General features: G+C 43.0%; 1 protein-coding gene across 1 annotated transcript in view; it reads left to right on the top strand.

The window, feature by feature from the left end:
- Positions 1-25,150, top strand: part of LOC140198257 (butyrophilin subfamily 1 member A1-like) — a 46,545-nt gene that overhangs the window by 4,234 nt on the left and 17,161 nt on the right. Inside the window, exons 3-5 of the mRNA XM_072259316.1 lie at positions 7,636-7,983; positions 13,119-13,238; positions 20,932-20,964. Coding sequence (XP_072115417.1) covers positions 7,636-7,983; positions 13,119-13,238; positions 20,932-20,964 — 501 coding nt within the window. The remainder of the gene's footprint in view (positions 1-7,635; positions 7,984-13,118; positions 13,239-20,931; positions 20,965-25,150) is intronic.

The raw sequence follows: 25,150 nt of genomic DNA, 5'->3' as shown, positions 1-25,150 counted from the left end.
TTAGTAACTGATAAAATTGTCCACACTACTTAATTGCAATGAATGAATGTCCCATGGCAATACTTGAAAGTGAGATTATAGATGTCTGTAATTACAAAAAAGCTATCCAGTGCCTCTTGCTTGGTTAAAAACTATAAACTGCTGACTTTTATATGTATTAATTTGTGAGATAGATGAAATTATTGAGAACATTGAGTTTAGCTTTTGGTGTGTATCTAATCAAACTCCCACAATCATTTCTGCTACAACTCCTATGTAACACATGGGAAAACCAGCGAAAACCTGGACATAGAGAAACACATATACACAATTCTGTGGATGTTGGAAATCCAGAGTGACATAGAAAATGCTGGAGGAATTCTGACAGCATCTATGGAGAGGAATAAGAAGTCACTGTTTCGGGCTGAGACCATTCATCAGGACTCCAGTGGTCCTAGATTCTTATGATCCCTTGCTGGGCCTTTCCCTTTTTACCAGCATTGTATTTGATGGATCAGACACACCCTGTATAGGAATTCCCTCCCCAGCAGTGTCTGAATGGCGGAACACCCTGCCAGCAACACTGGGAGGCATTCACCAGAAATGACGGGGCAGTTCAAGAAGCAAAGCATCACCACATCCTCAAGAATAATTGATGCTTTAAGATTTGACAAACCCTTATACACGCTTGAAATGATTCTTCTACCATTGTCTGAATTATATGCTTTTCTAAATAGCTCTATCAGACATGTACTTGCCTTGGTTACATTTTTAACCATCCTACTAACATCCTGTCGCATCTGTAAATACCGATAAAAGTCTTGTTTTTCGAATAAGTGTTTCTCTTTGAGCATTTCAAAACTGAACAGTATTCCTTCTTTCATTATATTGCAAATAGCTGTTATTCCTTATCTTATCAAATCTTAAAACACATTCGACTTCATACATTAAAAAAAAATGGGAGAAGGAAGGAGGGATAATAATATCTGAGGAAGAATGGACAATAATATGGAGGTATCAATGGAAGTGTACCAGTTCACAGAAATGGAGGGAGTTTGGGTGGAAAAACTTGATAAGATATTTTATTACACCCTCTCAGAAATCACATTATGATAGCAACCTCCCTGTTTGCTGGAGAAATTGTGTAAATCAAAATGCAAACCATTATTATATTTTCTGGGAATGCCCTGTTATCAAAGACTATTGGAGTGGGATACATAATACACTACAAGACATCTTTAAATGTGAAATACCCTTAGAGAGTAAGACCATGTATTTTGGTTATATACCTCAAGAATGGTTGAAAAGAGATAAATATTTAATGAATATACTGCTGGGGGCTGGTAAAAAAACCTTAACCAGGAAATGGATATCACAGGAGAGCCCAACTTTAAATGTATGGATGGAAATTACAATGGACATTTACAAAATGGAGAAGATAACAGCATCTGTTAATCATAAGTTGGACCAATTTGATTCATAATGCAAAAAATGGTTTAACTACATAACACCTCATAAGCCTGATTTTATTCTCACAAGTCAATGAATGTGTTGTTTAAAAAAAAGATTACTCCCTACTTTGTACATAGTTTTCTTCTTTTGATTGTTCTTTCTTTCCTCTCCTTTCTGTAAGTGTATACCTCAGATAAATATTATGTGGAGATTTGTGAAAAATATGATTACATGTTAAATATGTACAGTATCTGAAATATATCTTATGGAAATGTTTGTTTGATGATGAACTTCAATTAAAAAAATACAAAAAAAAAGAATAATTGATGTACCAATCTTGTAAATTGAGAAAACAAAATCTGGTTTGCATCCAGCTACTTTCATGAGGGCGGGTCATCATCCATGCCAAATTCATGGTGTATAAATGATATGATATCTGTAAAGGAATGGCAAACAGGCAGTGAACAGCAAGTCAGGAATATCTTGTTCAAACACCCTTCACTGTAAAATCTGCGCATTTTGGGTTCTGTGCACCCAAAAATCAACCTCCCATCCAAAAGCTTTTCCTCAGTGCGCTGTGCCTTTAGAGAACACTAAGTTTTTGCAAATAAAAATGGTGAAGGCATTTTATGTTTAAGAAAATCCATAACAACTCCTTTATTGTACTTCAAACACTGAACACAAAGCATAGTTAAGAAACTTAATGTAATTAAGTCAGACCCGCCTTTTAAAGTGAAGCTCCAACTCAATGTCAGTGGTTATGAATTATGTATATTTCCACTAATTACGTTATCATACAGCCCCTCCATAATTCACCAAAACCAGCATTGTGAACCTTTTTGGAGTTTGGACAAGACACAAGCTCAAGTTCCATGGGAGGAGGAACAGCAGGTTCCTCGGCTCCTCCAGAGGAGTGTTGACACACTCATGGTCATGTTGTGACACCAGGTGCATGGTAGTGGAATCCTCCAAATCCTGGTGGGTCGGCTTAAGGTGATCTACCAAAATATGTTCAGGCTTACCCCTCTTATCTGTGATAGAAGTCTTTTCTCCCCATTCCAAAATGTGGAATGGGTCATCATTAGGGGGCCTTAGGGGATGTTGGTGTGTCTCATGGTGGACAAACACAAATGAAGCGGAATGTAGGTTAACAGGAATCCAAGAGTGCAATTCACCGTGATGGGAGGTAGGAATAGGTGGAAAGGAATTGAATTTACTGAGGAGGTGGAATTGAATGGTCGACAAGGCAGTCATGGTGTCAGGAATGAAATTACCTGGCACTCATAACAGATGCCCTTATACCAACAGCCATGGATGACTACCCATCCTCTTGTAGCTGTTCTGAGCCTCAGGAGGACCCATGGGAGATGATCATGCCAACACCCATAGGTCAGGAAACCCTCAGAGCAGCCTTTCAGGAGCAGTGAAACCACTCACATAGGCCGGGATGAACTGTTGAAATAATTTTTAGGTCTCAGCGAACCTCTGCGTAAATATTATATCTACAGCTCACAGTATGTTAGTGTTATCAGTAAGTTGTAGATATAATAATCCAAGAATAATTGTCAATGCTCTTTTGCGTAGTGAATAAATGTTTGGCTGAGGTTTCTTGATAAGAAACAGATAGTTAAGCTTAGCTTACCTTTCTTGAAATTAATCTCTTTCTTTCCCTTCCATAATTTAAAAAAAACTCATAAGGCAAACAAAATATATTTCTCAATTCTGGGTCGAACTTGAGATAAGCACACAAGGATTTCACCTTCAACTGAAATGATGCTGTTTCTATTAGTCCGTGAGCCAGTAGGGTCGGTCGGTACCATCTGAGGGGAATAATGCTCACAGTGATTTTTGGCAAGGTATACATCTCTAGAGTTAGAAAGTATGTGACAGCTTTGCACCAGTGGTAGCTTTATGTGTGCTATCATGCATTTTTTAACACTACCCTAAAATAAGCATTTCTGAAAAGTGGCCAATATAAAGTACAACATATATGTTCAACCTAGTGGTATTTTGTCATTAGTGATCCCCCAACGTTGAAATTTCTCACAATGATAGCTGAGTTCAAGCACTTTTCAGCAAATGTTATAAAATTCTACATGGAAAACTATATCATTGGTGGCACTCGCAGTACAGTGCCCAACATCAGTTGAGTGAATCATTTCATTTTTAGAAAAAATATTTGTTTGTTGTTTATTTTGGAAAAGTCAATAAAAAAAGTACCCTAGGACACATATAATCACATGGATTTGTGGAGAATTTATTCAGGAATTCGAATAAGTAATCACTTTTCGTATATATTCCATATTAACATCAGTACAGCAGAAAAGGTTACCCCACCCCTCAAAAGGTAAAAAAAAAACTCATTTGGAGAGATTTCTGGAGTTTTATCAATATCATGATATTTTCAATATTGTTTTATCAAATCAAAACAATCTTAAGCTTTTGTCATAGCATATAGAATTACAGTACAATAATTCAAATGTGGGGTTCCACATGGCCATAACCTAGGCCCCATTTGGTTGTAAGATGAATATATTTAATCAAGGACTGCTTTCCATACATTGTTCTCCATACTTTCATAACCTATTAATAATTATAATCATTTTCTAAGTCTTCTGCATCTTCCACATCTTCATCTGAACTTTCCACACTCTCTGAGGTGGATGCCTGGTTCTCACAGTCTGCCAGTCTATACATGTCAGTACACCTGAGGCCATTTGCAACACACATACATCTTGGGAGTGAACATTTTTTTGGACAGTTACAGGCCAGTAGATCCAGGATGGCATCGGGTGCTGGCTGGCCTTCCATCCAGTGCACCACCAACTGTTCAGCTTCCTCTTCTCTCCATCTTCCATCCTCTGCCAATAGGGCTTGGCACTTGTGGGTCTTTCTCCAAACATCTTCTCCATATACCAGCCTGGTAATGGCTCACTGTGTATGTTTTGTTAAGCAGTCCTTGCATGGTGGGAGTTGATGACTTTCAATTTCACCTTTTTTAGGACAGAGAAGGTGATACCTGAGCTCATTGATCTTGATGGTTGATGCTTTTGGGGCATACAGGAGACATGTAAATGTCTCCAGTTTGTCCATTAGTTCTGGGGAGAGGTGCCATTCCTGACCCAACTTGAAGAATGTGTCCTGAGTTTCCCTGTTGCTGGTCAGAAGTTTTAGGGCACTTATCTTCCTTTGCCTGCAAAAGCACTTACAGTGTCACATCCTGTGTATGTATGCAACCCGATGAGAGCCCTACAAACCTCTATGCCAACAGTGGCAGCAACCTTCCTGATGTCTACAAGCCTTGTTCGGGTTCTAGTGCCACACTTCTGAAACAATGGGGCCTCAATCTTGTCACAAAATGCTAAAGACATGATAAAGACATCTGTGATTTCTGAGCAGATCACTACAGATTGGTATCCCTCTCTTGTGGCATGGGCAGCATGGAGAAGTAGGCGGCCATCTGCTTCTTCTTGTTGACACTGAAGAACTGATACCTCCTCACCATCTTGAGATGTGATTCTGTAACATTTGTCATTCACAGTTGCATACAGAATCTTCTCCTGTAGCTTTGCTCTGTACTCTGCCGTCCTCCATTCATGGACTATGAAGCTAATGAGACTATTTTTGTTCCTGACTTTGTTCAGGAAGCTCCTCCACTGCCTCACCATCTGTGTGCCTGTGATACCTCGCAACTCATGACCAGTCTCTTCACCCTGTAGAGATCTTTCACTATTCTTGATAGAGTTTTCCTTGTATGTATCGAAAACAACATCTATTCTGCTACTCTGACTGCCTTCCTCAGAGCCACACCCAGAATTGTTGTGGCAACATCTCTGAAAGTAACTTGATCACCTTTCACTCTTTGGACCAAGTTCATTCCATCAACTACTGTAGCAGAGTTTCCTGGGAGTTGCTCTTCTACTGCTACATTTTTCTGCAAGGTTGTGGCTAAGGTAGCTTTATTTGTCTTCTCAGCGATCCTTCTGGTGTGGACAGGACCCAGGGCAATGTTCCAAGGGGATAAGAAAGGATATCCTCCATACGTAGACTGTGCACTTGTGCCATCACTATGATGAGTCCAGACAAAGACCTGGCTGCTTTCAAGATGATCGCCCTCCCATTTGATTTCACTCCTCTCTTCTTACACATATCACTGAATGTTTTCAGCATGTTGGTTTTCATTGGGTCATGGAATTTCTTTGCTGGTGGGTCTTCCTCTAGTCTCTCATCCTTGCAGGTTGCATAGCATTGCTCACCAATCTCATATGCCTTCATCAGGTTGGAGGCAATGACCTTGGGGGCTGCCTTTGCCATAGAGATGCTAATGAGGTCTCGCTTCTCTGTAAATGGGTTGACCCATTCCTGTATGAGGCTAACCACTGCTGAAACTGCTTCCTCATCTTTCTGGATTCTTGGCCACTGTAGCTCCACATGAAAAAGCTCTGATTTGTTGCCTTGCACCATCTCCCTTAACTGTCCCAGGAATGCACTGCAGTGCTCAGCTGTTATGTAGTAATGCTTGATAGCTCCAGCATTCGGGCTGAACCATGATGTGCCTCCAGGAGTCTGTGTGTCTTTGTTCACTGTGGCTTCAATAGCCTGGTTCACAGGGATCTGCCCAAAGGGGTTGTTACTTGACAGCTGCACTGAGAATTGGCCTGTCTTGAAGGCCTCACACACAGAAGGATTCTTCTCTGGGAGGTTCACCATCTGAGCAAAGTAAGGGGACGGGTACCTGGCATAATTCATCTTATCATCGGCAAAGCACCATGGGAGCATGGTTCTTATAGCATGGAGGTGCAAATCCCAGTCCCCCCATGAGAGGCACGCAGAAGCCCAAGTACTACTCACAACACGCTGGAGGAACTCAGCAGGACCCTTCATGAAGGGTTCCGGCCCGAAACGTTGACTGATCATTTCCACGGATGCTGCCCGACCTGCTGAGTTCCTCCAGTGTGTCGTGAGTGTTGTTTTGACCCCAGCATCTGCAGAATATTTTGTGTTTATGAGCCCAAGTACTATGTTCTCTACCGTGTCAATGTTTGATATCCAGAATGTGGATAGCTCTCCATTGTGACACACAGAAAGCTACCACCGCTGCAATGCTATCACATATTTTCTAGCACTAGATTTTTAGATAGATAGACAGATATACTTTATTGATCCCGAGGGAAATTGGGTTTCGTTACAGCCGCACCAACCAAGAATAGAGCATAAATATAGCAATACAAAAACCACAAACAATCAAACAACAAAATGCAAACTATGCCAGATGGAAATAAGTCCAGGACCAGTCTATTGGCTCAGGGTGTCTGACTCTCCACGGGAGGAGCTGCAAAGTTTGATGGCCACAGGCAGGAACAACCTCCGGTGACGCCCAGTGTTGTATCTTGGTGGAATATGGCCAGAGTCCAACAGCAAAAAGTTCAATATTCGGTCTACAAACACGTTCTTCGATTGTAATATGACCCGGGTTGCACCATCCATTGTTAACCAGAACAGTAAGCACTGAACTCCTTTACGCTTACCGCTCTCAGTGCACTTCCGGTCAGCCCAAACAGTCTGGAAGCCGTCCATGGAAAAGTTTTGATCGAGTATGTCCTCGTGCAGCCCCGTTCCAGTGAAACACATCACACTGCACTCCTGAAATGTTCTCTGACGCCTGGCTAGCGCCGTGAAGTCGTCCATTTTATTACCCACCGAACTCCTCTTCTCCATAAGTCTCTGTTGTCTCGACCCGGTCCTCTTCCCTCACCTTTGTGATCCCCCTCTGAATCTTCTGTGTGTTTTCCTCCAGATGTCAGCCGGGGTGTCTGCCGTTCTGCTTGCTAAACTTACACACAGATTTCAGTGCTGAGTGCCACCCACACAGTTATCCTCCCTCAGATCTGAATCACCCGTTTCTTCATGCTTATTGGGTGGGTTGTGGTGGACTAGTTGCGGGAAGTTACTTTCCACGCCTGTGCTCTGTTAGATGCCCAAACTAATCCATACTAAATTTATATACAAACTTGTCTTAAAACCGGCTACCAGTTTACCCATTTCAGTTTGATGGCATGTGATCAAAATCGTAATACTTGTTGAGATTATTTTCTTTTGAGTTCACAGTCCTGGTTGTGTTGTAGTTTGAACTGTATATTGGGTAACAAGTTCCTCATCAATATTCCTTATAGGTTCCTTGTCTTATCAATTATTTCTCTCCAGGTGATTTTATCCTACTTGTACCCGATGAGCCTCTTGTAGCAATTGCAGGTGAAGATGTTGTACTGGATTGTGAGCTGCTCCCACCAACCTCTGCCAGCAACATGGCAGTGCAGTGGCTGAAATCAGGTCTCAGCTCACCCATCCAAGTGTACAGACATGGACAAGATGATCCCCTCGCTCAACACCAGGATTACAGAGGAAGGACAGAACTGTTTAAAGATGAAATTGCCAAAGGAAATATTTCCCTCAGAATAAAGAACGTAAGGCCAGATGATGAAGGGCGATATACATGTTCAGTTGAAGACAGAACTGGCTTCAAACAATCTGCGGTGGAACTGCGTGTTCTCAGTGAGTATTATTGACATTTGTACCAAGGTATAGTGGGAAGCTTTTGTTTTGCATGCCAACCATAGACCATCTCATACAAAAGTATATTGAGGCAGTAAAAAGAAAACAATGTGGAATATCGTGCTGTTGTTGCAGAGAAATTACAGTGCAAGTAATTACACAATTACACATTAAGGTGTAAGGGCTACTTTGAGTTAGACCGGGTAGTCTGAAGTTGTTGGAATCAATTGTTAGGGATGAGATTTCAGAATACCTGGAGGCACATGACAAGATAGGCCAAAGCCAGCATGGTTTCCTGAAAGGAAAATCTTGCCTGACTAACCCACTGCAATTTTTTGAAGAAATTACAAGCAGAGTAGATAAAGGACATGCAGTTGATGTGGTGTACTTGGATTTTCAGAAGGCCTTTAACAAGGTGCCGCACATGAGGCTGCTTAGCAAGATAAAAGCCCATGGAATTACAGGGGAGTTACTAACGTGAGTGGAGCATTGGCTGATCAGCAGAAAACGGATAGCGGAAATAAAGGGATCCTATTCTGGCTGGCTGCCGAAAACCGGTGGAGTTCCACAGGGGTTAGGGTTTTGGACCGCTGCTTTTTTCGATATATGTCAATGATTTGGACTATGGGATTAATGGATTTGTGGCTAAATTTTCCAATGATACAAAGATAGGTGGAGGAGCGGGTAGTCTTGAGGAAACAGATAGCCTGCAGAGAGACTTAGATTGTTTAGGGGAATGGGCAAAGAAGTGGCAAATTAAATACAATATTGGAAAGTGTATGGTCATGCACATTGGTGGAAGAAATAAACGGGTGGACTATTATTCAGATGGGGAGAGAATTCAAAATACAGAGATGCAAAGGGACTTGGGAGTCCTTGTGCAGGATACCCTAAAGGTTAACCTCCATGTTAAGACGGTGGTGAAGAAGGCAAATATAATGTTGGCATTCATTTCCAGAGGTATATAAGAGCAGGGTTGTGATGTTGAGGCTCTATAAGGCAGTTGTGAGACCACACTTGGAATATTGTGTGCCGTTTTGAGCTCCTTATTTCAGAAAGGATATACTGATATTGGAGAGGGTTCAGAAAAGATTCATGAGAATGTTTCCAGGAATGTAAGGTTTACCGTATGAGGAACATCTGGCAGTACTTGGGCTGTTTTCCCTGGAGTTCTGGAGTATGTGGGTGGATCTCATAGAAACATTCCGAATATTAAAAGGCCTGAACAGATTAGATATGGCAAAGCTATTTCCCATGGTAGGGGAGTCTAGGACAAGAGGGCATGACTTCAGGATTGAAGTATATCCATTTAGAACAGATGCGGAGAAATTACTTTAGTCAGAGGGTGGTAATTCTGTGGAATTTGTTGCCATGAGCAGCTGTGGAGGCCAAGTCATTGGGTGTATTTAAGGCAGAGATAGATAGGTTCTTGATTAGCCAGGGCATCAAAGGGTATAGGGAGAAGACAGCAGAGTGAGGATGACTGGATCAGCCATGATTGAATGGTGGAGCAGACTCGATGGGCTGAATAGCCCACCTCTGCCCCTATATCTTATGGTCTTATGCTGGTACAAGCATTCATATCTTGGAGCGTGAGAGGTCTATTCAAGAGTTTGATAACCATGGCATAGAAACTATCCTCGAATCTGGTGTTCTGTGCTCTAGGGGCTTTGTATCTTCACTCAGTGGGAGAGGGGAAAAGAGAGAATGACCAGGGGGTGGGGTATGTGATTATATCAGCCACTTTCCCAACCCAGTGGGAAGTGTAGACAGAATCAATGAAGAGAGTCTGCTTTGCATTAAGGACCAGGCTTTGTTCACAACTCCTCAGTTTCCTCTCAAACCTTAGTCACAGAGTCATAGAAAAGTACATATTTGTATAGAAAAGTATATTTGTAGTAAACAGATCATTTAGTAGAGATCTGTTTTCACTTTGACACGAATAAGTCTTTTTCTGTTAATCAGTGTCAAAAAATGTCGAATCAGGTCACCTGTGATTCGATGCTGTAAGAGAGTAAAATATGAAAGCTTCTAAGGGGGGGGTGAATACTTTTTATAGGCACTGTACTTATATAGCTGATTCTTGTCAATCCTTTCAATAACTTTCCCACAACTATTGTCAGACTTGCAGGCCTATAATTTCCTAATTTATGTTGAGAGCGTGTTTTAAACAACGGAACAACATTGTCTCTTCTCCAATCCTTTGGTACCTGGCCTGTTGCGAAGGATGTTTTAAATATCTCTGCTGGGGTCCCAGCAATTCCTGCATGCCTCCTGTAGCGTCTGAGAGAACACTTTGTCAGGCCCTGGGGATTTAACCACCCTGATTTGCGTCAGGGCAGCAAACACCTCCTCCTGCTTAATCTATACAGGAACCATGAAGTTGAAGCTGCTTTGCCTCGTTGATATAGGCTCTGCATCTGTGTCCTGCGTAAATACAGATACAAAGAATTTAAGATCTCTCCCATCCGTTTTGACTCCACACATGGTTACCCACCATTCTGATTTCCAGAGGACTAATTTTGTCCCTAGCAGTCTTTTTGCACTTAACATATTCTACTTCACCTTGTCTACTAAAACAACTTCATGCCTTCTTTTAGACTTCCTGATTTCTTTCTGAAGTGTCTCTTGCATTTCGTGTTCTCCAAGAGCATCTCATTTATTGCTACCTGCCTATACCTGCTATGCATCTCCTTTATCTTTCTTAACCAGGGCGTCAGTATGTTTTGAAATCTAAGGTTCCTGACACCTGTTATCTTTACCTTTTATTCTGACAGACAAGTGCACCCTTTGCACTGTCAAACTTTGGTTTTGAAAGCCTCCACTTACAAAGTACACCTTTGCCAGAAAACAGCCAATCCCAATCCACACTTGCCAGATCATTTCTGCTGGCATGAAAATTGGCCTTTCTCCAATCTAGAATCTCAGCCTGAGGATGAGACCTATAATTTTACATATTTACTTTGAAAATCCAAGTACACAGCATTAATGGATTCTACTTTATCTATCCTCCTTGATATTTCTTGAAAGAATTCCAACAGATTTGTCAGGCAAGATTTTCCCTTGAGAAAACCATGCTGACTATGGCCTATTTTATCATGTGCCTCCAAGAACCCTAAGACCTCATCCTTAAAAATCAACTCAAACATCTTCCCAACCACTGAGGTCAGACGAACTGGCCTACAGTTTTCTTTCTTCAGCCTCTCTCCCTTCTTGAAATTAGTTGAGTAACATTTGCAATTTTCCAGTCTTCTGGACCTATTGCAGAACCTAGTGATTATTAATGCCTCCATGATCGAGAATGTTTTGCATTCTAGAAACTCCCCCTGTAGGAATCCTGCACCAGGCTGATTTTCCCAATCTACCTGCATATTGAAATCCCCCATGACTATTGTAATATTGCCCTTTTGGCATGCGTTTTCTATCTCCCATTATAATTTGTATGTCACATTCTTACAACAGGTTGGGTTCTGTATACAACTCCCGTCAGAGTCTTTTTACCCTTGCAGATCCTTAGCTCTATTCACAATGAGTCAAAACTAACTGACCCTATGTGACCACTTTCGAATGACTTGATATCATTTTTTTACCAACAGAGCAATGCTGCTCCCTCTGCTTTCCTGCCTGTCCTTTCGATTCAATGTGTATCCTCGGACATTATGATCCCAATTATAATCTTCTTTCAACCATGATTCAAAGATGCCTACAATATCATACCTGCCTATCTGTAACTGTGCTACAATTTCATCTACCTTATTCTGTATACTGCACGCATTCAAATACAACATCTTCAGTCCTGTGTTCACCCTTTTTGATTTTGCCCACCGGTTACATTGCAACTCCCTTGTTGACTGCAATTTTGCCCTATCAACAGCCTCTCCTCACTGCACATTGCCTCTGTTTGTAAACCAGCCACCTCATCTTCAGTACTATTATCCGCCTTTCCTACGATACTTCTGGCATTGAAATATATACACCAGTCGCACCATGCTCAGCCTTTAGATTCCGAACTTTGCCTGAGGTCTCACCAACATATGCCTCCACAAGCTCTCCACTAACTGTGCTGTTGTAGCGGGCATAGTTTTATGGTGAGGGTGAAAAGATTTAACGGGAAAATGAGCAGCAACTTCTTTTCAACTAAAGTTGGTATGTGGAATGAGCTGCCAGAAGAGGAGGTTGAGGCAAGCACAATAATAACAATTATAACAATAATCAGTATCCTGGCTGGTTGTATCATGATCTGGTCTGGCAATCCGAATGCCCGGGAATGTAAGAAGCTGCAGGGAAAAGTGGACTCTGCCCAATACATCAGGGGCAAATCCCTCCCCACCATTGGTCGTATCTACAGGAGGTGCTGCCTCAAGAAGGCAACATCCATCATCAAAGATTTTCACCATTCAGCCATGCCCTCACCTTGCAGTGACCATTAGGCAGAAGCTACAGAAGTGTGAAGTTCCCACACAACCAGGTTCAGGAATAGCTACTTTCCTTCAACTGTTCAGTTCATGAACTAACTCACAAAACTCTAATCACTGCGTCAGTACAACAACACGATGACAACCTTGATCACTCTGCACTACAACAGAGATTGTTTCTTTTTCAATCTGATTGTGTTCTTTCTTGTAAAAATTATGGATAATTTCTGTTTTCCTTGTGAATGCTACCTCTGTGACACTGTATAGCCTGTGATGGTGCTCCAAGTATGTTTCTCTTCTGGCCTGTTGCTTTCATGGACTTGTGCATATGACAATAAACAACATTGAAACTTTGAAGAGAGAACTTGTCAGGCACACGGACAAGGAAGGTTGAGAAGGATCTGGGCTAAGCACTGGCAAATGGGACTAGTTTGGATGGGGCATGTTGGTCATTATGGACCAGTTGGCCTGATGGACCTGTTTCTGTGCTGTATATCTCTACAATTAAACATCAGTGACAGTGATGAAGTCTCAGAGCCTCCATTATAACGGTCCATTGCAGCCATTTCTGGTTCTTCCAGTAAACACCTATTGGCGTTACAGGAGGAGGCTGCTTGGGCAGTTGTGGACTTTCCACCACATGGAATTTTACTGAACTAATTCCGCTGGGGTGCATTGCAGATTTTTTCATTGTCTCATTCACTAATCTTTATTCTACAGATGATCTCTTCCCTGCTGTTCCTGAATGGGTCCTGCCACTGGTCGTCACCATTTGTGTTGTAATTGCTGCTAACTTCACCCTGATTTATTGGAATGTGAAACAAAACAGACGCATAAAAGGTACGTTTCTGCAGTGTGAAGTATTCGCCTGGAAATCCAGTGGAAAATATCCCAGTTTCCCTCAGCAATTTCTGTGGAAAGCCAGAGCATTTTCTGGAGAGATTTTGTAAAATCCACATTCCCAGCAGGCTCTGACATTCCAGCAGTGAACGTTGTCTCTGGTAAGAATATTTATAGCCATAGAGTTGGGAAGTAAGGATGGAAACTGCCCGATGTTCAATCTCCTGTGTCTGTCTGAAGTGCCAGGAGATTCATGTACTTCCTGTAACTTGGTTCCCAATATTTAGGCTGCTCTACAGTGGTGAGACTGGGCACAATTTGTATGATAACTTTGTTCAATAGCTCAAACCAAATTTTAAAACTCTGCATTTTTAATGTGTAATCTATCCCACTGTAAGCTCTGCACTTTTGGAGTCCTAAAATGTTCTAAGGAGGCTTTCCAGAGGACAGAGAACAGAACTTCATCTTTTAAGCAGTAAAGCACAAAAAATGCTGGAAGAGCTCAGCATCTGTGGAAAGAAATAAACAGTCAATGTCTCAGACCAAGACCATTGACTGACAAGGAATTGTACTGACTTCATTACTTACATCCTTCATATACATGAGGAGTAAAAATCTTTATGTTACGTCTCCATCTAAATGTGCAATGTGCAATTATAGTAATTTAGAATAAATATTATGTACAACAGAATAGTCAATATAACACAGACATACAGTTGTGTCAGCATGACTTAAGCAGGCTGATGGCCTGGTGGAAGAAGCTGTCCCGGAGCCTGTTGTTCCTGGCTATTATGCTATGGTATCTTTTCCCAGATGGTAGCAGCTGGAACAATTTGTGGCTGGGGTGACTCGGGTCTCCAATAATCCTTCGGACCCTTTTTACACACCTTTCTTTGTAAATGTCGACGATCCCCTTTGTAAATATCCTGAATGTTGGGAACTTCACATCTACAGATGCGCTGGGCTGTCTGCACCACTCTGCAGGGACCTGTGATTGAGGAAAGTACAGTTCACATACCAGGTAGTGATGCAGCCAGTCAGGATGCTCTCAATCATGCCCCTATTGAAAGTTCTTAGAATTTGTGGAGCCATTCCAATCTTCTTCAACTGTCTGAGGTGAAAGAGGTGCTGTTGTGCCTTTTTCACCACACAGTCGGTATGTACAGACCACGTGAGATCCTCCGTGATGTTTATGCTGAGGATCTTAAAGCTGTTCACCCTCTCAAGCCGAGATCCATTGATGTCTAAATGGGTTAGCCTGTCTCCATTCCTCCTGTAGTCCACAACCAGGTCCTCTGTTTTTGCGACATTGAGGGAGAGGCTGTTTTCTTGGCACCAGTATATCAGGGTGATAACTTCCTCTCTGTCAGCTGCATCATTATTATTTGAGATTAGGCTAATCTGTCGTCAGCAAATTTAATCAGCAGATTGAAGCTGTAGGTAGCTACACAGTCATGGGTACACAGAGAGTAAAGGAGGGGGCTTAGTACACAGCCCTGAGGGGCACCTGTGTTGAGGGTCAGAGGAGCAGAGGTGAGGGAGCCCACCCTTACCACCTGCCAGCGATCTGACAGGAAGTCCAGGATCCAGCTACACAAGGCAGGGTGAAGGCCGAGGTCTCTGAGCTTCTTTTTGAACCTGGAGGGAACTATGGTGTTGAATCCAAGAACAGCATTCTCACATAAGGAAGCAGGAAGAAGCCAGCAAGAAGATGGGTGGTGGATAAGGCGTACAATTTAGAGGCTGGTAGGTGAAGGCAGGTGAGAGAAAAGACTGATGGATGAGGGAGGGAACTGAAGTGTGAAGGTGGGATGTGATTAGATGGTAAAGGGCTGAAGCAGAAGGAATCTTGTAGGGGAGGAGAGTGGACCATAGGAGATCAGGAAGGTAGTGAGCTGATAAGCAGGGTAGGAGAAGCAGAATGGGGTATGGAAATGGAAGAGGGAGGGCATCATGGAGCTGAAAGGCAGGTTAGAAGAGAAGGAGTAAAAGGGGAGTCAGAATGGGGAATGGAAAAAGCGAGGGGGAGGGAGGAGAAATTGATATTCATGCCATCAGGTAGGAAGATACCTAGACGGAATATCAGATATTGTTCCTCCAACATGAGAGTGGCCTCATTGTGCCAAGAGAGGAGGCTCAATATGTCGGAATAAGAATGGGGATTGGCATTAAAAGACTTGGCCACTGGGAAATGCAGGAGGGGTGTGATTGGCAACTAAATATTCCAGGATTTCGTTGCTTTAGGTGTGATAGAATAGGAGGGGCAAGAGGGGGAGGTGTTGCATTGCTTGTCAGAGAAAATATAACAGCGGTGCTCTGGCAGGATAGATTAGTGGACTCGTCCAGGTAGGCTATTTGGGTGGAATTGAGGATTGGTAAAGGTGTAGTGATGCTTATAGGGGTGTATTATAGACCACCTAATGGGGAACGAGAACTGGAGGAGCAAACTTGTAAGGAGATAGCAGATATTTGTAGTAAGCACAAGGTTGTGATTGTGGGAGATTTTAATTTTCCACACATAGACTGGGAAGCCCATTCTGTAAAAGGGCTGGATGGTTTGGAGTTTGTCAAATGTGTGCATGATAGTTTTTTGCAGCAATACATAGAGGTACCAACTAGAGAAGGGGCAGTGTTGGATCTCCTGTTAGGGAATGAGATAGGGCAGGTGACGGAAGTGTGTTGGGGAGCACTTCGGGTCCAGTGATCACAATACCATTAGTTTCAATATAATTATGGAGAAGGATTGGACTGGACCCAGTTTGAGATTTATGATTGGAGAAAGGCTAACTTTGAGGAGATGCGAAAGGATTTAGAAGGTGTGGATTGGGACAATTTGTTTTATGGGAAGGATGTAATAGAGAAATGGAGGTCATTTAAAGGTGAAATTTTGAGGGTACAGGATCTTTATGTTCCTGTTAGGTTGAAAGGAAAGGTTAAAAGTTTGAGAGAGCCATGGTTTTCAAGGGATATAGGAAACTTGGTTCAGAAAAAGAGAGGGATCTACAATAAATATAGGCAGCTTGGAGTTAATGAGGTGCTCGAGGAATATAAAGAATGTAAAAAGAATCTTAAGAAAGAAATTAGAAAAGCTAAAAGAAGATACGAGGCTGCTTTATCAAGTAAGGTGAAAATAAATCCAAAGGGTTTCTACAGTGATATTAATAGCAAAAGGATAGTGAGGGATAAAATTGGTCCCTTAGAGAATCTGAGTGGATGGCTACGTGCGGAGCCAAAAGAAATGGGGGAGAATTTGAACAATTTCTTTTCTTCAGTATTCACTAAGGAGAAGGATATCAAATTGTGTAAGGTAAAGGAAACAACAAGGGTAGTTATGGAAAGTATGACGATTAAAGAAGGGGAAGTACTGGCACTTTTAAGGAATATAAAAGTGGATAAGTCTCCGGGTCCTGACAGGATATTCCCTAGGACCTTGAGGGAAGTTAGTGTGGAAATAGCAGGGGCTCTGACAGAAATATTTCAAATGTCATTAGAAACGGGGATGGTGCCAGAAGAATGGTGTATTGCTCATGTGGTTCCATTGTTTAAAAAGGGTTCTAAGAGTAAACCTAGCAATTACCGGCCTGTGAGTTTGACATTAGTGGTGAGTAAATTGATGGAAGGTATTCTTAGAGATGCTATATATAATTATCTGTATAGACAGGGTCTGATTAGGAACAGTCAACATGGATTTGTGCATGGAAGGTCATGTTTGACAAATCTCATTGAATTTTTTGATGAGGTTACTAGGAAAGTTGACGAGGGTAAAGTAGTGGGTGTTGTCTATATGGACTTCAGTAAGGAGGTGAACCGGAGGTGATTAGAGAGATTGAGGTGAAGGAACCCTTAGGAGGCAGTGATCATAACATGATTGAGTTCACTGTGAAATTGGAAAAAGAGAAGCCAAAATCTGATGTGTCGGTATTTCAGTGGAGTAAAGGAAATTACAGTGGCATAAGAGGAACTGGCCAAAGTTGACTGGAAAGGAACACTGCCGGGAAAGACAGCAGAGCAGCAGTGGCTGGAGTTTATGCGAGAAATGAGGAAGGTGCAAGACAGGTATATTCCAAAACAGAAGAAATTTTCGAGTGGAAAAAGGATGCAACCGTGGTTGACAAGAGAAGTCAAAGCCAAAGTTAAAGCAAAAGAGAGGGCATACAAGGAAGCAAAAATTAGTGGGAAGACAGAGGATTGGGAAGTTTTTAAAACCTTACAAAAGGAAACCAAGAAGGTCATTAAGAGAGAAAAGATTAACTATGAAAGGAAGCTAGCAAATAATATCAAAGAGGATACTAAAAGCTTTTTCAAGTATATAAAGAGTAAAAGACGGGTGAGAGTAGACATAGGACTGACAGAAAATGATGCTGAAGAAATTGTGATGGGAGATAAGGAGATAGCAAAGGAACTGAACGAGTATTTTGCATCAGTCTTCACTGAGGAAGACATCAGCAGTATACCGGACACACAAGGGTGACAGGGAAGAGAAGTGTGCTCAGGAAGCTGAATAGTCTAAAGGTAGATAAATCTCCTGGACCAGATGGAATACACCCTCGTGTTCTGAAGGAAGTAGCTGTGGAGATTGCGGAGGCATTAGCGATGATCTTTCAAAAGTCGATAGATTCTGGCATGGTTCCGGAAGACTCTAAGATTACAAATGTCACTCCGCTATTTAAGAAGGGGGCAAGGAAGCAAAAAGGAAATTATAGACCTGTTAGCTTAACATCGGTGGTTGGGAAGTTGTTGGAGTCGATTGTCAAGGATGAGGTTACAGAGTACCTGGAGGCATATGACAAGATAGGCAGCATGGATTCCTTAAAGGAAAATCCTACCTGACAAACCTGTTACAATTTTTTGAGGAAATTACCAGTAGGCTAGACAAGGGAGATGCAATGGATGTTTTATATTTGGATTTTCAGAAGGCCTTTGACAAGGTGCCACACATGAGGCTACTTAACAAGATAAGAGCCCATGGAATTACAGGAAAGTTACATACATGGATAGAGCATTGGCTGATTGGCAGGAAACAGAGAGTGGGAATAAAGAGATCCTATTCTGGTTGGTTGCCGGTTACCAGTGGTGTTCTGCAGGGATCAGTGTTGAGGCCGCTTCTTTTTACATCGTACATCAATGATTTGGAGTATGGAATAGATGGCTTTGTGGGTAAGTTTACTGATGATACGAAGATAGGTGGAGGGGCCAGTAGTGCTGAGGAAACGGAAAGTCTGCAGAGAGACTTGGATAGATTGGAAGAATGGGCAGAGAAGTGGCAAATGAAATACAATGTTGGAAAGTGTATGGTTATGCACTTTGGCAGAAAAAATAAATGGGCAGACTATTATTGAAATGGGGAAAGAATTCAAAGTTCCGAGATGCAACGGGACTTGGGAGTCCTCGTACAGGATACCCTTTAAGTTAACCTCCAGGTTGAGTCAGTAGTGAAGAAGGCGAATGCAATGTTGGCATTCATTTCTAGAGGAATAGAGTATAGGAGCAGGGATGTGATGTTGAAGCTCTGTAAGGCACTGGTGAGACCTCACTTGGAGCACTGTGGGCAGTTTTGGTCTCCTTATTTAAGAAAGGATGTGCTGACGTTGGAGAGGGTACAGAGAAGATTCACTAGAATGATTCTGGGAATGAGAGGGTTAACATATGAGGAACGTTTGTCCGCTCTTGGACTGTATTCCTTGGAGTTTAGAAGAATGAGGGGAGACCTCATAGAAACATTTTGAATGTTGAAAGGCATGGACAGAGTGGATGTGGCAAAGTTGTTTCCCAAGATGGGGGAGTCTAGTACGAGAAGGCATGACTTAAGGATTGAAGGGCGCCCATTCAGAACAGAAATGCAAAGAAATTTTTTTAGTCAGAGGGTGGTGAATCTATGGAATTTGTTCCCACGAGCAGCAGTGGAGGCCAAGTTATTGGGTGTATTTAAGGCAGAGATTGATCGGTATCTGAGTAGCCAGGGCATCAAAGGTTATGGTGAGAAGGCGGGAGAGTGGGACTAAATAGGAGAATGGATCAGCTCATGATAAAATGGCAGAGCAGACTCGATGGGCCGAATGGCCTACTTCTGCCCTTTTGTCTTATGGTCTTTGACAAGGTTCCACACAGAAGGTTAGTTAGGAAGGTTCAATCGTTCGGCATTAATATTGAAGTAGTAAAATGGATTCAGCAATGGCTGGATGGGAGATGCCAGAGAGTAGTGATGGACAACTTTGTGTCAGATTGGAGGAAGGTGTGTAGCGGTGTGCCTCAGGGATCTGTACTGGGTCCAATGTTGTTTGTCATATATATTAATGATCTGGATGATGGGGTGGTAAATTGGATTAGTAAGTATGCAGATGATACTAAGATAGGTGGCGTTGTGGATAATGAAGGAGGTTTTCAAAGCTTGCAGAGAGATTTAGTCCAGTTAGAAGAGTGGGCTGAAAGATGGCAGATGGAGCTTAATGCTGAGAGATGTGAGGTGCTACATTTTGGTAGGACTAATCAAAATAGGACATACATAGTAAATGGTAGGGCATTGAAGAATGCTGTAGAACAGAGGGATCTAGGAATAATGGTGTATAGTTCCCTGAAGGTGTAATCCCATGTAGATAGGGTGGTGAAGAAAGTTTTTGTTATGCTGGCCTTTATTAATCAGAGCATTGAGTATAGGAGTTGGGATGTAATGTTGAAATTGTATAAGGCATTGGTAAGGCCAAATTTGGAGTATTGTGTACAGTTCTGGTCACCAAATTATCAGAAAGATGTCAATAAAATTGAGAGAGTACAGAGGAGATTTACTAAAATGCTGCCTGGGTTTCATCTCCTAAGTTACGGAGTAAGGTTGACAAGTTAGGTCTTTATTTTTTGGAGCGTAGAACGTTGAGGGGGGACTTGACAGAAGTGTTTAAAATTATGAGAGGGATTGACAGAGTTGACGTGAATAGGCTTTTTCCATTGAGAATGGGGAGATTCAAACAAGAGGACATTAGTTGAGAGTTAAAGGGCAAAAGTTTAGGGGTAACATGAGGGGGAACTTCTTTACTCAGAGAGTGGTAGCTGTGCAGAACGAGCTTCCAGCAGAAGTGGTTGAGGCAGGTTCGATGTTGTTATTTAAAGTTAAATTGGATAGATATATGGACAGGAAAGGAATGAAGGGTTATGGGCTGAGTGCAGGTCGGTGGGACTAGGTGAGAGTAAAAGTTCAGCATGGACTAGAAGGGCTGAGATGGCCTGTTTCCGTGCTGTAATTGTTATGTGGTTATATAGAAATCCTGCTTGATGTGGATGGAGCAATGGTGCTCTACAAGACAGTGCCCCAATCTACATCAGTTGTCACAAATGTAGAAGTGGTCACACTGTGTGCACCATATACAGCTAATAGTTCACAGCATTTCAAATTCAGCACTGAGTTTAATCACTTCTAACCATGATCGCTGTGTTCATGATTTTTCTGTTGTCATTTAAACCTTGACCCTAACATGGACCCACGGTGTATTTCCTCACTTGGCTCTTCTGTCTGACATCTGTCACCACTTCAACAGTTTTTTGACTCTGATGGGAGACCATCAACCATGAGTTTGATGATCCTCTCTGCAGCTGCCTGACCTTCTGAGTCTTCCCCGTTCTTTCAGGTCTCCAGCACCTGAAGCCAAATCATTGTCCTGAAAACGTGTTGTTGTTCTGATATATCGCTGGTCTGTCTTTTCAGAGTTGGAACTCCAGAAGTCCGTCATAGAATCTGGTAAGATTTCAACAGTGAAATATTCAGAAACTATAAAAAATAGCCATTTTGTTTAATAAAATCAACCTTTCTATCTGTTAAGATTAATTATTTAAATCCTTCATGACATACTGTTGAAGTCAGTTTACATATACCTTAACCAAATACATCTAAACTCGGTTTTTCACAATTCCTGACATTTATCCTGGAAAACATTCCCTGTCTTTTGTCATTTAGGATCACTACTTTATAATGTGAAATGTCAGAATAATAGTGGAGAGAATGATTTATTTCAGCTTTTATTTCTTTCATCACATTCCCAGTGGGTTAGAAGTTTACATACACTTTGTCAGTATTTGGTAGCATTGCCCTTAAATTGTTTAACTTGGGTCAAACGTTTTGGGTAGACTTCCACAAGCTTCTCACAATAAGTTGCTGGAATTATGTTCCATTCCTCCAGACAAACTGGTGTGACTGAGTCAGGTTTGTTGGCCTCCTTGCTCACACACATATTTTCAGTTCTGCCCACAAATCTTCTATTGAATTGAGGTTAAGGCTTTGTGATGGCCACTCAAATACCTTGATTTTGTTGTCCTTCAGCAATTTTGCCACAACTTTGGAGGTATGCCTGGGGTCATTGTCAATTTGGAAGGCCCATTTGCAACTGAGCTTTAACTTCCTGACTGATGTCTTGAGATGTTGCTTCAATATATCCACATAATTTTCCTTCCTCATGATGCAATCTATTTTCTGAAGTGCACCAGTTCGTCCTGCAGCAAAGCACTCCCACAACATGATGCTGCCACCCCCATGCTTCACGGTTGGGATGGTGTTCTTCCGCTTGCAAGCCTCACCCTTTTTCCTCTGAACATAACGATGGTCATTATGGCCAAACAGTTCAATTTTTGTTTCATCAGACCAGAGGACATTTCGCCAAAAAGTAAGATCCCACCGGTGATAGCACAGGACAGTTAACATCTTAGTCCATGTGTATTCTGTAACTCTGTTCCCATGTGCACTTGTAAACTGTAGTTTGGTTTTTTATGGCAGTTTTAGAGAAGTGGCTTCTTTCTTGCTGAGCAGCCTCTCAGGTTATGTCGATATAGGACTCGTTTTACTGTGGATATAGATACTTGTCTACCTGTTTCCTCCAGCATCTTGACAAGGTCCTTTGCTGTTGTTCTGGGATTGATTTGCACTTCTGGTGCCAAAGTACGGTCATCTCTAGGAGACAGAATGCGTCTCCTTCCTGAGCGGAATGATGGCTGCGTGGTCCCATGGTGTTTATACTTGCATACTATTGTTTGTACAGATGAATGTGGTACCTTCAGGCATTTGGAAATTGCTCCCAAGGATGAACCAGACTTGTGGAGGTCCACAATTTTTTTCTGAGGTCTTGGCTGATTTCTTTTGACTTTGTTTATAAACTTCTGACCCCCTGGCATTGTGATATAGTCAATTAAAAGTGAAATAATCTGTCTGTAAACAATTGCTGGAAAAATTACTCATGTTATGCACAAAGTAGATGTCCTCAACATCTCGCCAAAACTATAGTTTGCTAATTTGAAACCTGTGGAGTGGTTAAACAATGAGTTTTAATGACTTCAACTTGAGCGTATGTAAACTTCTGACTTCAACTGTAGCTCTGTTTAGAGAGTCATAAATTAAGAATAATAAACTAATTCCCTGTACTTTACAACCAAGGATCCTTGAAATAATCTTGATGAAATACAACAGACTTTGGAATAGCAGCAATCAAACTTCTCTGGGAACTGTGGGTTAAACACAATCTGTCAGGGGAGGGATGATTTGTGAGGGAAGGTATTTTTGACATTTTGGGCAAAAACAGCATTGAGACTGGATGTTTTGGGTTGAAAAACTGCAGAAAGACTGATGCAGGATTTTGACCAAAAATGTCAAAATTTCACTTCACTCCCCCAACATTCCAATACTCCCACCCCCGAGATGCTGATTTCCTCCCCCTTTCTTTGTTGTGTTAACTAATCCTTGTCATGTGAATGAAATGCTCTCGGTGGAATTTTCCAAGCCCTTGTGCTTTGGGTGCTTCACCCCAACCTCAAGAACATGGTGGTAGCTTCCTAGAATTGGGTTTGTATTTCTGCACTGAACATCAATCACCACCCTGACACAGGCTGGAATATTACAGGGTCAGATGTTGCTGATCTCAGCCCACACTCACCCTGTGTCTGCACCTGTGTTCAGCAGCTCGACAGTCCCTGAAGGTCCGATCGATACCTCTCAGTGACCCTCACCACCCCAACTCCCCCTCACCTCCCCAATGCCCCCTCACCTCCCCAATGCCCGCTCACATCCCCAACTCTCCCTCAACACCGCCTCCCCCTCATTACCCCCACATCCCGCACTCACCCCCACCTCCCCCTCATCACCCCCACTCCCCCTCACCACCACCTCCCCAACTCACCCCCACCTCCCCAACACCCCCACCCTATATCCTTTATCCCACTGCACTGCACTCTCCCCGTCACCCCCTTGCCCCCATCACCCCCTTGCCCTGGTCACCCCCTTCCTCTCATCAGCCCCTCACCCCCTCACCCCCTTCCTCCCATTGCTTCCACTTCTGCCCCTCACCTCTCTTCTGCATCTCACCCCGTTGCCTCCCATCACCCCCTTCTGCCCCTCAGCTTCTCTTCTCCCTGTCACCTCCCTCTCTCAGACTCCACTCTCACACCCCTCTCTCATTCCCTTTCTTTCCCCGAGTCTTCACAGTGGGGGACACTTGCAGTATATTCAAGAGTGTCAGGGAAGTGAAGTTTGTGCAGTGAAAATTTCGACTGAGAATGTGTTCAGGAAGCTTAATGGTCTGAGGGTGGATAAATCTCCTGGACCTGATGGAATGCACCCTCAGGTTCTGAAGGAAGCAGCTGGAGAGATTGCAGAGACATTAATAATGATCTTTCAAGAATCGATAGTTTTTGGCATTGTACCGGATGACTAGAAAATTGCAAATGTTACTCCACTATTTAAGAAGGGTGGGAGGCAGCAGAAAGGAAACTATAGACCTGTTAGCCTGACATCAGTGGTTGGGAAGTTGGTGGAATCGATTGTTAGGGATGAGATTACGGAGTGCCTGGAGGCACATGACAAGATAGACCAAAAGCAGCATAGTTTCCTGAAAGGAAAGTCCTGACTGACAAACCTACTGCAATTTTTTGAGGAAATTACAAGCAGGGTAGACAAAGGAGATGCAGCAGATGTGGTGTAGTTGGATTTTCAGAAGGCCTTTGACAAGGTGCCGCAGATGAGGCTGCTTAGGAATATAATAAGGCATGGAATTACAGGGAAGGTACTAGCATGGGTGGAGCAATAGCTGATCAGCAGAAAACAGAGAGTGGGAATAAATGCTTCCCACCCTCTTGCTCTCTCCATCGCCGACTCACCCTCTTCCTCCCCTTCCACTCTCTCTCTCTCCCTACTCCTGTGCCCTCCCCCCTCCTCCCTCACCCGCACCTCCCTTTCTCAGGACCCTTCCCCTCCCGCACTGCCCCTTCTCACTTCCCCTTCTCACTTCCCCCTTTCGCTCCCCCACACTTTTCCCCACCCTCTCCCCTCCGTCTCCCAGCCCCACTTCCCGACCCCTCTTCCCAACACCTCCCCCATCTGCCCACTTCCCACACCCTCCCCTACCCCTCCCCATCTGCCCTCTTCCTGCACTCCCCCACCCCCTCCATCCCTCCATTTGCTCCCTTCCCCTTGCGCTCCCTCCACCCTTCTACCCACCTCTATCCACGCCTCTTTCTCTACTTCCCTTCTCTGTAACTCCTCTCCCTAATCCATAACTCTAACCTCCTTTCAACCCCCTCTCCCTATCCCCACCCCACTCAACCCACTCCTTCTCTACCTGCCTAACTACCCCCATCTACTGTCTACCCCCTCGATCTACACCCCTTCTACCTCCCACTCTCTCTACCTCCCCCCAACTCTACCCCTCTCTAACCTCCCCCTCTAACCCCCATCTCTATATCATCCCCCTCTAACTGTCCCACTCTGCATCTCCCATCTCGCTAGCTCCCCCCCGAGCAGCACCCCGTCTTTTGAGCAGACCCCCCCCAGAGCAGCCCCCTGAGCAGCACCACCCAAGATCCCTCTCCCCAAAATCCCCCTCTCAAAATCCCCCTCTCTCTAACTGCCCCTCTAACTCCCCCCTTCCAACCCCCTTGCCAACTCC

Source organism: Mobula birostris, chromosome 5 (genome assembly GCF_030028105.1).
Source record: "Mobula birostris isolate sMobBir1 chromosome 5, sMobBir1.hap1, whole genome shotgun sequence".
Taxonomy (NCBI): Eukaryota; Metazoa; Chordata; class Chondrichthyes; order Myliobatiformes; family Myliobatidae; genus Mobula; species Mobula birostris.
The sequence above is the reverse complement of the archived record's forward strand: the minus strand, read 5'-3'. Positions and strand labels throughout refer to the sequence as shown.